The sequence below is a fragment of the Barbatula barbatula genome (genome assembly GCF_947034865.1).
Source record: "Barbatula barbatula genome assembly, chromosome: 5".
Classification (NCBI taxonomy): Eukaryota; Metazoa; Chordata; class Actinopteri; order Cypriniformes; family Nemacheilidae; genus Barbatula; species Barbatula barbatula.
The window spans coordinates 19,807,032-19,821,349 of NC_136769.1; the positions used below are offsets into that span (position 1 = coordinate 19,807,032).

The window sequence follows — 14,318 nt, forward strand, 5'->3', positions numbered from 1 at the left end:
CTGACACATCCCGGTGCCCATCTCTACCCTCCATCGTCCGGCTGTTTTATTTACGTTAGGGATAAAATCCCACCGCTGCCACCAGTGTAACAACCGCACGAATTATAGGAAGGTAGAGATCAACACACTCGGATGGCAGTTTACAAACAATTCTTTATTAAATATAAATAGTATTGCTCAGCATTTAAAACACGTTACCCCCCTTTTCTCGGGCACAGGCGAGGTTAGTCCACAGTCAGAACAGCCGCACACCAGGCAGGCACAGGGGGTACACAAGAGATCCGTTAATCCAATGAAGAGTTCACAGGTAGACGCCTTCCGTTCAACACAGAGGATATCCAAGGACTTTACGGTATCGTCCTTCGACCGGCAGGATCACCCTCTACAGTCTGACACGAGTATTCGGATACCTTGGTCAGCAGCTCTCCTAACTCCAAGTCGTACACCTCACTATCTACAGGAAGCCCCCCACTAACTGTCTGTCTTCACCGCCGGAGATACTAGTTACCTCGAGCGGCCGTTTTAACGTTTCCCCACAGGTGAGAGCTCGACCCAAAAAATCCTCTCGAGTAGAACTCAAGCCATGCTTAAATAATGATCCTCTCCTCTCCAATCAGCTGTAACCACTCATTTAATTAACCACGTCCATTCTTTCAAATTAAAGGGCGTGTCCATCACTCATACCTCAGGTGCCCCATTCATCACATTATTTTCCTCATGTTAGAAAATGTTTAACCTAAAACCTTTCAACTTGTTTTAAACTCTTCAGGCCAGATTTTGTTAAACCAACATAATTGTTCTCATTTATTCAATCATTATTCTTATGAGATTACTTGAACAACTTCATTACATTTATATAGCGCTTTTCTGGGCACTCAAAGCGTCTTGAGTTGTCTTCCACTGACTTAACTTATCTGAACAATGACGACCATACTGTTGACAGTATCTTTCAATCTACTTTATCCCCTCTCCATGTTCCAGTTAAAGTAACAAATATATGTATAAATTTAATCTGTATGCCATGAATATGCCATAGCTGTATGAGAACAAAAATCACACAACCGTCAATGAATCAGCACAGGAGCCTGCATGCAGATGTGTATGTCAGTTAATACATTAATGTAATCTGCAAAACTGTATTTTATTCTCACAACATAACATGTAACCAAATGAAATGTGACCTGAAATGTTTTAGATTTTATTCTAACTTTTGCTACATCTATTCCAGCCAAACCAAATTCACAAAAATGGCGTATAAGAGCACTTGAAACCGCTTCATGCTGACAACAAGCCCAGTCTGAATGTGTTCCAAATTAAATGTTTTAGACTTTGTGTCTAAAAAATGTTTACATTTGCACCCTGCTTGAACCTGAACAAATGCAGGATCTGGAAATATTGATTACTTTTTCATACAGAACTAAAGCTTTTGGTTATTTCAAGAACACTGGAAAGGCCTGCAACTCCATTAAGTACAATCTTCCGTTCTACATTGGACATTGTCTTGAGTTCTCCATCCACTTGCATGCAAAGACTGATTTTTAAAGTAATGCAGTACATTGTTTTGTTTATTATTTTCATTACATAAGTTTCATATTTAAATAAGATGGGTGTTTCGATCTTTTATATTATATACCCAGCAAGCAATTTTGCGTCTAAACGTCTTATAGCCATCAAAACATAGCCGGACTATATCGGGTCTATATTTAACCTAGACGTTGAAATCACTGCTATTGCTTGCTGGGTATTTTCCCACTCATGTCCCTACGTCCTTTACGATCTCTTCTCGGTAGCTGCGTTTCCTTCCAAAGATGCGAAATTTGCTAATGCGCAAAATGGGATTATCACATAAAACATCAATAATACATCTTATCAAGAATGAACAATTACTCTATTTTAAAAAACCAGTCATTTTATGGCTCCAACTAATGTAAAGAATATTTTATCTTAAAAAATAAAACTATGTTTTTAAATAATTGTACCTTTACCCATGCTTCCAAGTATACACGGGAATATCCTTACAATGATAAAAAAAGATGTCATGTATAAACGTTCACAAACTATCTTAAAACAATTAGAAATAAAGAAAGCAGAACCATTCGCATTTGTCATTTGTCATCCCACATGAAGTTGAAAACACCTGAACCTTATACGTCTGTGATTAAACTAAGTTTGCGATTGGTCATGGACATTACAATTGACCAAACGAGCAACATAAAGCAGCATATTAGGCTGTTCGTGCATTAGGAACATATGTATTGTCTAAGAGAACACAGCATGGCGTTTTGGAAAAGTCGAGGGAATGAATTTGTTATCCTGCTTGCGGTCAGTACACTCAGTACTTTAATACACTGCAGAAGTTTTCAACAGTTACAAACGACTAGCGACGAATGGGATAAAACGTCATCTGACATGTCAGATCAAGATGCATTTGATGACCAGTTAGCTGTTTATGACTACCCCATTGATGACGTCGCAGTCTCTGGTATGTAATGTACCTGTATACGTCATTGCAGTGTATATGGAGTCAAAGGATTTCAATGGTTGTTTCTATCTAATCTTTCATTATATTGCAGATCTGCCAAGTGCTGTAGAAACAAATAGCGATGAAGGGGATAAAACGTCATCTGATATGTCCGATCAAGAGGGATTTGATGACCAGCTATCTGATTTTGACTACCTCAGTGAGGATGTCGGGTTCTCTGGTATGTAATGCACTTGTACGTCATTGCAGTGTATATGGAGTCAAAGGATTTCAATGTTTGTTTCTAATCTTTCATTATATTGCAGATCTTCCAAGTGCTGTAGAAACCAATAGCGAAAAAGGGGATAAAACGTCATCTGATATGTCAGATCAAGAGGGATTTGGTGACCAGTTAGCTGATTTTGACTACCCCATTGATGACGTCCCAGTCTTCGGTATGTAATGCACTTGTACGTCATTGCAGTATATATGGATTTAAATGTCGGTTACTAATCTTTCATTGTATTGCAGATCTGCCGAGAAGTGCTTTAGAAACCAATAGCAATGAAGGGGATAAAACGTTCTATATGTCTGATCAGGCATTTGATGACCAGTTGGCTGACTTTGACTACCCCATTGGTGACGCAGCCGTCTCTGGTATGTACTGCACTTGTATGTCAATGTTGTGTATATGGAGTTCAAGGATTTAAATGTCGGTTACTAGTCTTTCATTGTATTGCAGATCTGCCGAGAAGCACTGTAATGCAAGGACAATTCGAAGGCTCATCTGAAGGAATCTGGGATGCAATGTCTCCAAAGCTGAGGTGTGGTGATGATTTTATGAATTTGCAACTCTTTGGTTCTGGTGTGGACCAAGTTGAGCTTTGTCGAGGTAAGTTGGGAATTCCTGTTTGGTTTTGTGACTTATGATGACCATTCACTGCCAAAATTGACTGAATTGTTTGTGGTACTGTTTTTATTTCCTAACAGTTGGGCTCAATATAGGAGACTTTTATAGGTTGTTTAAATCTCCTATAAAATCTAACTATTGCTCTTAGTTTTATGGAATGCGCCATGTTTCCACAGAAGCCCTAAACGGGCAAACTGCTTTACGTAATGCGTTCTCTTTTTCTGCAAAAACGAAAACCATGACATCTTGGTCCTTTTAACACCATAGTGCCTTGAAAGGAAGGGGTGCAGTGAGCCATTGTTTGCAATTTGAAACATCACGGCTAGATGCTGCTAAATTTCACTGGACCCTTAATGAATTGTGTAACGAAGACAAGTTAAAGGTGACCATACAGAAGATACATTTCTCTTGCAGGTAATTCTGCGCCTGTTCCTCTTGGCCATTTGCCATCTAACTGTGGACACACTTTACCCACTCATGGAGGTCTTGTTTATGCTACACCCTATGATGGATGTGGTGTTGCACAAAAGGTACTTGTGGTTAATTTGCTGTGTAAGGTTAAAAGCTATAAAGCTAACTTTGATGTTTGTGTTTCAGGAAGGGAATTATGTCATGCAGATGCAATGGCAGGGAATCCCTGTTGTCCTCTCTTGTCCCATGACCTAGTCATTTGTGGCTGTGACCATGTCTGGTTATCAGCCTCCTTGATTTCCACCAGACAACTGTTACACCAACTTCTACAACACTAACCCACATTGTCCTTCTCATATCTTTCAACCTCTGTCTGAAATAAAGTCAAATGTAAGGCAAGAAATCGTTTCCTGTTTTAAATTTGAAAAGTTTGGGTAAAACTTTATTTATGCCGAAGCTTAAACCTGCTGATACCAGTTCTGTCATTTACCATTCCAAACAAGTTTAAACCAAACCTATTATACCTTTTTGTCAAGGAAAGGTTTACCGTAATTTACTTGCCTGGTCTTCATTTTAAAGGTGTTTGTTCTGCGACACTCAGAAGAAATGTTGGCATAACTAACTGTTGTTCTCTATTGACTTCTATGGTATGGATACAAATATAAAGCAAGTGAATATGGACCGAAGTTTTTCCGTTTTCAAAATGCAATTTGTTTTGCAGATGTCAAACTACAGATTAATTTACACACTTATGGGCACATTAGTAATTTTAGTGTAGTTCATTAACATTTTACACACCTGTGTCGCAGGTCTTCTGACCGCTTTACATTTCCAGAGCACTTCGCCAAGATGAAATCAGAATCAGAAAGAGCTTTATTGCCAAGTATGCTTGCACATACAAGGAATTTGTTTTTGTGACACAACCTTCCAGTACACAGAGACAACAACACACAGACAAGAAATAGGCAAATAAACAATTGTGCTAGAAATTATAATGGGATAGGATTAAGTAGATGCAGGGATGTACTAGGATGGAGGGGTAACAATAAATATAAGGTTATTGCATAAGTGGGGAATATTTAACTGTTCATGAGGTAGATTGCCTGGGGGAAGAGACTGTTCTTGTGCCTGACTGTCCTGGTATTTGCGGCTCTGAAGCGCCAGCCAGATGGCAAAAGTTCAAAGATGGGGTAACTTGGATGTGAGGGATCCAGAGTGATTTTCCTAGTCCTTTTCCTTACTCTGGATGTATACAGTTCTTGAAGGGTGGGCAGGGGAGTACCAATAATCCTTTCAGCAGTCTGAACCGTTCTCTGTAGTCTTCTGATGTCAGTTATTGAAGTGCACAGTACAGACTCAATGACGGATGAGTAGAACTGTTTCAGCAGCTCCTGTGGCAGGTTAAACTTCCTCAGCTGGCGAAGGAAGTACAACCTTTGTTGGGCCTTTTTCACAATTGAATCAATGGTTGATAGTGTAGCCTACAGGCATTCATGTCACCCTAAGCTTGATCTGTTTACTGTCAAACTTTACTCTTACGCGTGCAGTTTCATTTCCAAACATTTAAAAACAGAAATACATAGATGTAAAAATGAATTGATCACGGAAAGCCTACTTGTTCGGTTTCCCCTTCATATAACTGATCACACATTTTTGATAGACTTTTTCAAAAGAACAAACCATATGAGGAATTAATATCACATTACTGCAAACACGCTGGTGTGCGCACGCTCGTCCTTGAACTCTAATGCTGAGTTCACACTGCATGATATCGGCCGTGATTTTCAGTCGGCGACAGGTTTCGAGAAATCCGACACATTTTCGATATATTGTTGGGGAAATCTGTGCTCGTTCACGCTAGTGATAATCGCATTGTGAATTATCAAAGACGTGATCCGAGAGCGAGCCGTCGCAGACGCATGTGAAATATTGGCATGCTAAGTGCTCCTGTCGGCGACTCAATCCTGCTGTGTGAAATGAGTTCTGACTGAGTAATTACATCGACTATAGCCTACACCCAATGAGAAGGAGACCACACTAGCGAGCATGGCTTCCAATGTCTCGCGAGAAGTGATACGTGATAGAGTTCCACTTTGACATTCAAAGTCTTGCAGTACCAATTGGCACACACTTAATGTGGTGTACTGGAAATGAGTGAAATAAACCAGTAGACAATGCATTTACAGTAAACATGTTTACCGTGTTAACCACTTTAATTGCATTTGGTTTGAAAAAATAGCAATTTGCAAAAAGTGCAATACAGTCAACTGCAAATAAAATTACTTACGATAAACAGTATCTTTTTACATAAAAAATAATTTAAATTGACAAAATGGACAATATTTAAAGTAATAATAAAATGATACAAATAATAACAGATCAGATGGATCTGTAACAAATTGGTTCAAGAATACAAAATAAAGGCGAATACCAATCAACTACAAATAAAATCAAATACCAACAGTATCTTATTATGTGAAAAATAATGTTAAACCGTTATCAGTACCAAAGTAATGAAACAGAAGCTTATTTTTATTACAGAAAAATACTCCAGGAAAGTTATTTTTAAAGTAAAATGTTGTGTATTATAATATATTAAGATCGCAAAGCTTTTTGCGGATGTTTAATTAAACAAACTTGCTTAATGAACCAGCCAGCTAACTTTAGCTTGCAATACAGCCTAACCATCCCACTATTTCTTTTGTCAAATGCTGCTTTTAAACAGCCCACTGTACCTGAACATTTCCATTAATAAAGGGATACTCCACACAAAAAGAAAAATTCTGTCATTACATTTACATTTAGTCATTTAGCAGACGCTTTTATCCAAAGCGACTTACAAAGAGTTCAGGGAGCAATAAGCGATATATCATACAAGAGCAACAGTACAATAGGTGCTAATACAAAGTTACTGGTTTCAACAAAAGCTAGACCACTACCTGTTGAGAGAAGAGGGTTAGTGGTTTTTTTTCATTTGACTGTCAAGTATTCGCCGAAGAGGTGTGTTTTAAGTAGTTTTTTGAAGGATGTGAGAGATGTGGGTGACCGGACCACATTGGGAAGAATGTTCCACCAGGAAGGAGTTGTGAAGGAGAATGAGCGGGAAAGAGATTTAATGCCCTTATGAGAAGACATTACAAGACGCCGCTCGTTTGCTGAACGCAGGGTTCGTGATGGGGTGTAGGAGTGTAGTAGGGTGTGAAAGTATGTGATCCAGTTATAGTCCTGTATGCAAACATCAGTGACTTGAATCTGATCCGGGCTTCAACCGGTAGCCAGTGGAGAGAGTTGAAAAGTGGCGTCACATGAGCTCTTTTGGGCTGTTGGAAGATGAGGCGTGCTGCTGCGTTTTGAACCAGCTGAAGTGGTTTGAAAGCCTTTGCAGAAAGACCAGCAAGGAAAGCATTGCAGAAGTCCAACCTTGAGATTACGAGGGCCTGGACAAGGAGTTGTGCCGCATGCTCAGTGAGGTAGGGTCTAACCTTGCGAATGTTAAATAAGGCATATCGGCATGATCGCATTGTCTTTGCAATGTGATCATTGAAGGACAGCTGTTCATCAAATATGACTCCGAGGGCTGATTCGGAGGGTGTGATGGAATTGCCAAGCTGGATGGTGAGATTGTGTTCGACCGTGGGATCCTGTACTTACACTCAAGTTGCTCCGAATTTTCAGATGAACACAATTTCTTTGGTTTCCAAGAAATATTTGGAAGAATGTTAGCAACTGATATTTCTGGGACATCATTGACTACTGTTGTAGGAAAAATGACTGCATAATATTTTTGTACTGTTGAAATTAGATATTTTGAAGAATGTAGGAAACCAAACAGCTCTGGGACACTTTGGACAACCATTGTCATCCCCCCTTTCCCCCCACTATTGTTGTCAGTGGTGGCCAAAAAATGTCAGTTGCTAACATTTGTCCAAATATCTTTCAACTATATTTTTGTGTTCAACAAAACAAAGAACTGTAAACAGGTTTGGAACAATCTTATTTTTTTGGGGGGGGGCATATTTGGGTGGAGCATCCCTTTCATATTTTTTATAGATTTTTCCCTCGTTATTAAAAATGAGAACGAACTAAATAAAAAACATTGAATTCGATTTCCACCCATACTTTGGCTTAAGTTTTCTGTCATTCTGTTTTTTTCTCACCTTGTAGGAATATATCTTTTGGTTTTACTACTTAATATCATGCGAAATATTTGCGTGATAAAAATGTGGATCATGATCCTGCCTGAAAAAATTGTGAGTCTAAGTTTGAGGCTTTTAGAGGAACTAGAACTTCATAAGCAAAGCTCTTTACAAATAATGTGAAAATCTGTATGTATTTGTGAAAATACGTGATTTTATTTTGTTTTGCTGTTTTCTCTGCACTGCTTATTGTTTGAAACTCTTTTGTTCTCCAGGGATGTTTACATCCCCTGCTCAAGGGTTTCTCTTTTTAGTATATGAAATAAACTATATTTAATTTTTAAAAGCTCACTATATTTGAGTATACTAATTTTCAACAATGTAATACATAAAATGTCCAACAGGTGGCAATGCTGCACTATGATAACTTACAGTAATTTAGAAAAGAATCATACAATTATATCATATTATATTATTATCCTCTTAACTGTTATGAATTAAGAGGGTTAATAGATAATGGAAATTAATTTCTAAGTATTGTATGGTATGCATATTGGCTTTATGACACTGATGCACAGAAATACAGCCTGTGTGATTTTTTAAACAAAGAAACAGATAAACAGTGAAATAAATGTAATCATACGTGATGATTGTCAATTACATTTAAATATACAACGTGGAAATCTAAATAGATTTTTTCAAAAGATCATGTTTGCTTCTTACACAATCAAAATAAGTGAAGTTTCTATCGATCTCTCACTCGCAGTGCGCACACAGACGCCAGTTCTCATAAGCAAATTCTCTATTGTGTCTTTTTGCGCGTTTTACTGTGAAATACGAGGTGATGTCAAAAACACACGAAATCAGTCCTTTGTGTTTTAAACGAAAGTAAACAGTCGGATCTAAATCACCAGCCAATATCTCTTTCGTATCTTTATTTTAAATCAGTGTGATCATTTAATTCATACAGTTAAGCAGCAGGTCATTTCTACATTATTCCGATTCATTGTTAAAATGCAAATGGACTGTTAAATAGACTCACAGTACTCATGCACAACTGAATATAGCCTTTATATTATAACAAATCAGTTGAATATTTATTTTTTGTTAAAGCCTATTGCAGACTTAAAGCTCTACTGGGGCAAGGCCCCTATTACGCTTTCTATTACTTTTTGGAAGAATATCTTGCACATCTGCATTCATTACACAATGATACCAATCAATAATATGTCTTATCAAGGACAGTCGTTTTATGGCTCCAACTAATGTAAAGAATATTTTATCTTAAAAAATAAAACTATATTTTTAAATAATTGTACCTTTACCCATGCTTCCAAGTATACACGGGAATATCCTTACAATGATAAAAAAGATGTCATGTATAAACGTTCACAAACTATCTTAAAACAATTAGAAATAAAGAAAGCAGAACCATTCGCATTTGTCATTTGTCATCCCACATGAAGTTGAAAACACCTGAACCTTATACGTCTGTGATTAAACTAAGTTTGCGATTGGTCATGGACATTACAATTGACCAAACGAGCAACATAAAGCAGCATATTAGGCTGTTCGTGCATTAGGAACATATGTATTGTCTAAGAGAACACAGCATGGCGTTTTGGAAAAGTCGAGGGAATGAATTTGTTATCCTGCTTGCGGTCAGTACACTCAGTACTTTAATACACTGCAGAAGTTTTCAACAGTTACAAACGACTAGCGACGAATGGGATAAAACGTCATCTGATATTTCAGATCAAGAGGCATTTGATGACCAGTTAGCAGTTTATGACTACCCCATTGATGACGTCGCAGTCTCTGGTATGTAATGTACCTGTATACGTCATTGCAGTGTATATGGAGTCAAAGGATTTCAATGGTTGTTTCTAATCTTTCATTATATTGCAGATCTGCCAAGTGCTGTAGAAACAAATAGCGATGAAGGGGATAAAACGTCATCTGATATGTCCGATCAAGAGGGATTTGATGACCAGCTATCTGATTTTGACTACCTCAGTGAGGATGTCGGGTTCTCTGGTATGTAATGCACTTGTACGTCATTGCAGTGTATATGGAGTCAAAGGATTTAAATGTTTGTTTCTAATCTTTCATTGTATTGCAGATCTGCCAAGTGCTGTAGAAACCAATAGCGAAAAAGGGGATAAAACGTCATCTGATATGTCAGATCAAGAGGGATTTGGTGACCTGTTAGCTGATTTTGACTACCCCATTGATGACGTCCCAGTCTTCGGTATGTAATGCACTTGTACGTCATTGCAGTATATATGGATTTAAATGTCGGTTACTAATCTTTCATTGTATTGCAGATCTGCCGAGAAGTGCTTTAGAAACCAATAGCGATGAAGGGGATAAAACGTTCTATATGTCTGATCAGGCATTTGATGACCAGTTGGCTGACTTTGACTACCCCATTGGTGACGCAGCCGTCTCTGGTATGTACTGCACTTGTATGTCAATGTTGTGTATATGGAGTCCAAGGATTTAAATGTCGGTTACTAGTCTTTCATTGTATTGCAGATCTGCCGAGAAGCACTGTAATGCAAGGACAATTCGAAGGCTCATCTGAAGGAATCTGGGATGCAATGTCTCCAAAGCTGAGGTGTGGTGATGATTTTATGAATTTGCAACTCTTTGGTTCTGGTGTGGACCAAGTTGAGCTTTGTCGAGGTAAGTTGGGAATTCCTGTTTGGTTTTGTGACTTATGATGACCATTCACTGCCAAAATTGACTGAATTGTTTGTGGTACTGTTTTTATTTCCTATCAGTTGGGCTCAATATAGGAGACTTTTATAGGTTGTTTAAATCTCCTATAAAATCTAACTATTGCTCTTAGTTTCATGGAATGCGCCATGTTTCCACAGAAGCCCTAAACGGGCAAACTGCTCTAAGTAGTGCGTTATCTTTTTCTGTAAAGAAACGAAAACACAGTGACATCTTGGGCCTTTCACCACCATAGTGCTTTGAAAGGAAGGGGTGCGGTGATCCATTGTTTGCAATTTGAAACATCACGGCTAGATGCTGCTAAATTTCAGTGGACCAATTCACTGGACCCTTAATGAATTGTGTAACAAAGAAAAGTTAAAGGTGACCATACAGAAGATACATTTCTCTTGCAGGTAATTCTGCGCCTGTTCCTCTTGGCCATTTGCCATCTAACTGTGGACACACTTTACCCACTCATGGAGGTCTTGTTTATGCTACACCCTATGATGGATGTGGTGTTGCACAAAAGGTACTTGTGGTTAATTTGCTGTGTAAGGTTAAAAGCTAAAAAGCTAACTTTGATGTTTGTGTTTCAGGAAGGGAATTATGTCATGCAGATGCTATGGCAGGGAATCCCTGTTGTCCTCTCTTGTCCCATGACCTAGTCATTTGCGGCTGTGACCATGTCTGGTTATCAGCCTCCTTGATTTCAACCAGACAACTGTTACACCAACTTCTACAACACTAACCCAAAAGCCACATTGTCCTTCTCATATCTTTCAACCTCTGTCTGAAATAAAGTCAAATGTAAGGCAAGAAATCGTTTCCTGTTTTAAATTAGAAAAGTTTGGGTAAAAGGTTTATTTATGCTGACGCTTAAACCTGCTGATACCAGTTTTGTCATTTACCATTCCAATCAAGTTTAAACCAAACCTATTATACCTCAACTTTCTTGGAGTATATTGTTTAAAGTAATATGTTGTACATTAAGATTGCAAAGCTTTTTGCAGATGTTTACTTAAACATGCTTTCAATACAGCCTAACCATCCCACTATTTCTTTCGTCAAATGCTGCTTTTAAACCGCACGCTGTACCTGAGAATTTCCGTTAATAAAGGGATATAAAAATTCTGTGTTTACATTTAGTCCAAAGCGACTTACAAAGAGTTCGGGGAGCAATAAGCGATATGTCATAAAAGAGCAACAGTACATTAGGTGCTAATACAAAGTTACTATAGTTTCAACAAAAGCTAGACCACTACCTGTTGAGAGAAGAGGGTTAGTGTGTTTTCATTTGTCTGTCAGGTATTCACAGAAGAGGTGTGTTAAGTAGTTTTTTGAAGGATGTGGTGGACCGGACCACATTGGGAAAAATGTTCCACCAGGAAGGAGTTGTGAAGGAGAATGACCGGGAGAGAGATTTAATGCCCTTATGAGAAGACATTACAAGGCACCGCTGGTTTGCTGAACGTAGGGTTCTTGATGGATGTAGTAGGGTGTGAGCAACTACTACAGATGCCGGTGCAGATCCAGTGATAGTCCTGTATGCAAACATCAGTGACTTGAATCTGATCCGGGCTTCAACTGGTAGCCAGTGGAGAGAGATTTAAAGTGGCGTCACATGAGCTCTTTTGGGCTGTTGGAAGATGAGGCATGCTGCTACGTTTTGAACCAGCTGAAGTGGTTCTTCATAGTGGTGAAGAGGGTGTGATGGTGGAATTGCCAAGCTGGATGGTGAGATCGTGTTGGACCGTGGGATCCATTACTTACACTCAAGTTGCTCCGAATCTGTATAAATATTCAGATGAACACAAAGAAATCTATTTGGAAGAATGTTAGCAACTGATATTTCTTGGACATCATTGACTACTGTTGTAGGAAAAATGACTGCATAATATTTTTGTACTGTTGAAATTAGATATTTTGAAGAATGTAGGAAACCAAACAGCTCTGGGACACTTTGGACAACCATTGTCATCCCCCCTTTCCCCCCACTATTGTTGTCAGTGGTGGCCAAAAAATGTCAGTTGCTAACATTTGTCCAAATATCTTTCAAATATATTTTTGTGTTCAACAAAACAAAGAACTGTAAACAGGTTTGGAACAATCTTTTTTTGGGGGGGGCATTTTTGGGTGGAGCATCTTTTTCATATTTATCATTATACATTTTTCCCTCGTTATTAAAAATGAGTTGTGAACATACGTGATTTTGTTTTGCTGTTTTCTCTGCACTGCTTATTGTTTGAAACTCTTTTTTTTCTCCGGGGATGTTTACATGCCCTGCTCAAGGGTGTCTGTTTTTAGTATATGAAATAAACAATTTTATTTTTAAAAGCTGTAATACGTAAAATGTCCAATAGGTGGCAATGCTGCACTCAGATAACTTACAGTAATTTAGAAAAAAATCATACAATATACATATTATTATCCTCTTAACGGTAATGAATTAAGAGGTTTAATGGATGGACAATAATTTATAAGTATTGTATGGTATGTAGTATTGTTAATAAATATGAAAAAAGCAGGCATAGATGAAACGTATTCAAGTAAAGGCACAGAAGTGTTATGGTGAACTGTCTATTGGAAAAGTAATTCCCGAGTTGACCTCCCCATCCTGTTTTAATGAAATGGTGGTAAATTAATTTGGTATTAACAAGGATGATGATAATATTTATAATGCTAAACTAATTTGTCTTGCTGTCTTATGAGCCGCTCGATCCCACGACTCCGCTCGAGCTCCTAGCAAGTCCCTTGAACTACTGAATTGGTAATGAAATAATTGAGATCACGGGGTCAGGGTGATGGAGGGTGAAAATATTACCGTTGGTAGGCGACTGCTATGTTGGTTGGCGACCTTTGGAAAATGATTGACAGGATGGAATGATCAGGGTCTTTCCAACATTTAAAACTTTTTTCACACTGAATGTTTCACAGATAACATGGCATTATTACTCCATGCAAAACATCACTTAATACTGTCTCAGCGCTGCTATCAAGTCGAATCTGATTTTCTTTGTGATTCGTACAAACTGATCCTCACAGAGCCAGCTAGGATAACAATCGGCAACCATATTCAGGTGAGAGAGGATGACAGTTTGCCTGAAGCAATAGCTATCAGACATGTCGCTTCTCATTATAGTGGAGTTTTCCAAATTCCATGAGTTGATTTACTCGCCTTCGAGTGGTTCCAAATCTGTATACATTTCTGTGTTCTGATGAACAGTTCTGGGGCACTTTTGACTACCATTGTATTTTATTCTAATTAATGGGGGGCAAAATCTGTCTTGTTATTGACATTCTTCCAAGTATCTTTGTGTTCATCAGAACAAAGAACTCGAAGGTGATGACAGAGCTTTCATTTTTGGGTGCAGTATCCCTTTAAATGATTAAATGTAGCTATTTAAGATACAGTGTATAAAGATCTGCTTTCATTTTGAAATAAAAAAGGACTCAAAACGTGTATAATAATTCTGAGGGGCTGGTCAGGTGTTCATATAGAGAGACAGCTGAGACACAACGCTATCTCATTTTGGCCAGTGGCAGAGGTCTTGGCCCCCGTCCCACATGCCTGCAAGTAAAAATAACTTGCGGCTCTAGTACACGTCTCGTGTCATCTGTCACAACAGTACACTGACAAGAGCTCTCGATTACATGTTCTTGCTTGCCCACGTTCACC

At 38.4% G+C, this 14,318-nt stretch overlaps 2 protein-coding genes across 4 annotated transcripts; both read left to right on the top strand.

Moving 5' to 3' along the window:
• Window positions 1-2,208: 2,208 nt before the first annotated feature.
• On the top strand, window positions 2,209-4,462 carry LOC306894123 (uncharacterized protein). Of its 2 annotated transcripts, none has more exons than XM_079456401.1 (7): window positions 2,209-2,482; window positions 2,574-2,702; window positions 2,788-2,916; window positions 2,993-3,118; window positions 3,204-3,353; window positions 3,786-3,901; window positions 3,969-4,462. In XM_079456401.1, the coding sequence occupies exons 1-7, from the start codon at window positions 2,251-2,253 to the stop codon at window positions 4,035-4,037; spliced, it is 951 nt and encodes a 316-aa protein (XP_079312527.1). In that variant the 5' UTR covers window positions 2,209-2,250; the 3' UTR covers window positions 4,038-4,462. The 2 variants fall into 2 exon arrangements, with proteins under 2 accessions (XP_079312527.1, XP_079312526.1); XM_079456400.1 differs by having other exon boundaries at window positions 2,249-2,482; window positions 3,769-3,901; window positions 3,969-4,179.
• Window positions 4,463-9,475: 5,013 nt separating this feature from the next.
• On the top strand, window positions 9,476-11,765 carry LOC306894126 (uncharacterized protein). 2 transcript variants are annotated; one of them, XM_079456405.1, is made up of 8 exons: window positions 9,500-9,579; window positions 9,674-9,739; window positions 9,827-9,955; window positions 10,041-10,169; window positions 10,246-10,371; window positions 10,457-10,606; window positions 11,056-11,171; window positions 11,239-11,456. In XM_079456405.1, the coding sequence occupies exons 3-8, from the start codon at window positions 9,883-9,885 to the stop codon at window positions 11,305-11,307; spliced, it is 663 nt and encodes a 220-aa protein (XP_079312531.1). In that variant the 5' UTR covers window positions 9,500-9,579; window positions 9,674-9,739; window positions 9,827-9,882; the 3' UTR covers window positions 11,308-11,456. The 2 variants fall into 2 exon arrangements, with proteins under 2 accessions (XP_079312530.1, XP_079312531.1); XM_079456404.1 differs by having other exon boundaries at window positions 9,476-9,739; window positions 11,239-11,765.
• The last annotated feature ends 2,553 nt before the right edge of the window (window positions 11,766-14,318 follow it).

Bases quoted from the DNA above. Each gene is read 5' to 3' on its own strand.
- LOC306894126 (XM_079456404.1), top strand. From the start codon at position 9,508: ATGTATTGTCTAAGAGAACACAGCATGGCGTTTTGGAAAAGTCGAGGG. The intron at 10,372-10,456 runs GTATGTACTGCA...ATTGTATTGCAG, and splicing joins TGGTGACGCAGCCGTCTCTG to ATCTGCCGAGAAGCACTGTA. The intron at 10,607-11,055 runs GTAAGTTGGGAA...TTTCTCTTGCAG, and splicing joins CCAAGTTGAGCTTTGTCGAG to GTAATTCTGCGCCTGTTCCT.
- LOC306894123 (XM_079456400.1), top strand. From the start codon at position 2,251: ATGTATTGTCTAAGAGAACACAGCATGGCGTTTTGGAAAAGTCGAGGG. The intron at 2,917-2,992 runs GTATGTAATGCA...ATTGTATTGCAG, and splicing joins TGATGACGTCCCAGTCTTCG to ATCTGCCGAGAAGTGCTTTA. The intron at 3,902-3,968 runs GTACTTGTGGTT...TTTGTGTTTCAG, and splicing joins GATGTGGTGTTGCACAAAAG to GAAGGGAATTATGTCATGCA.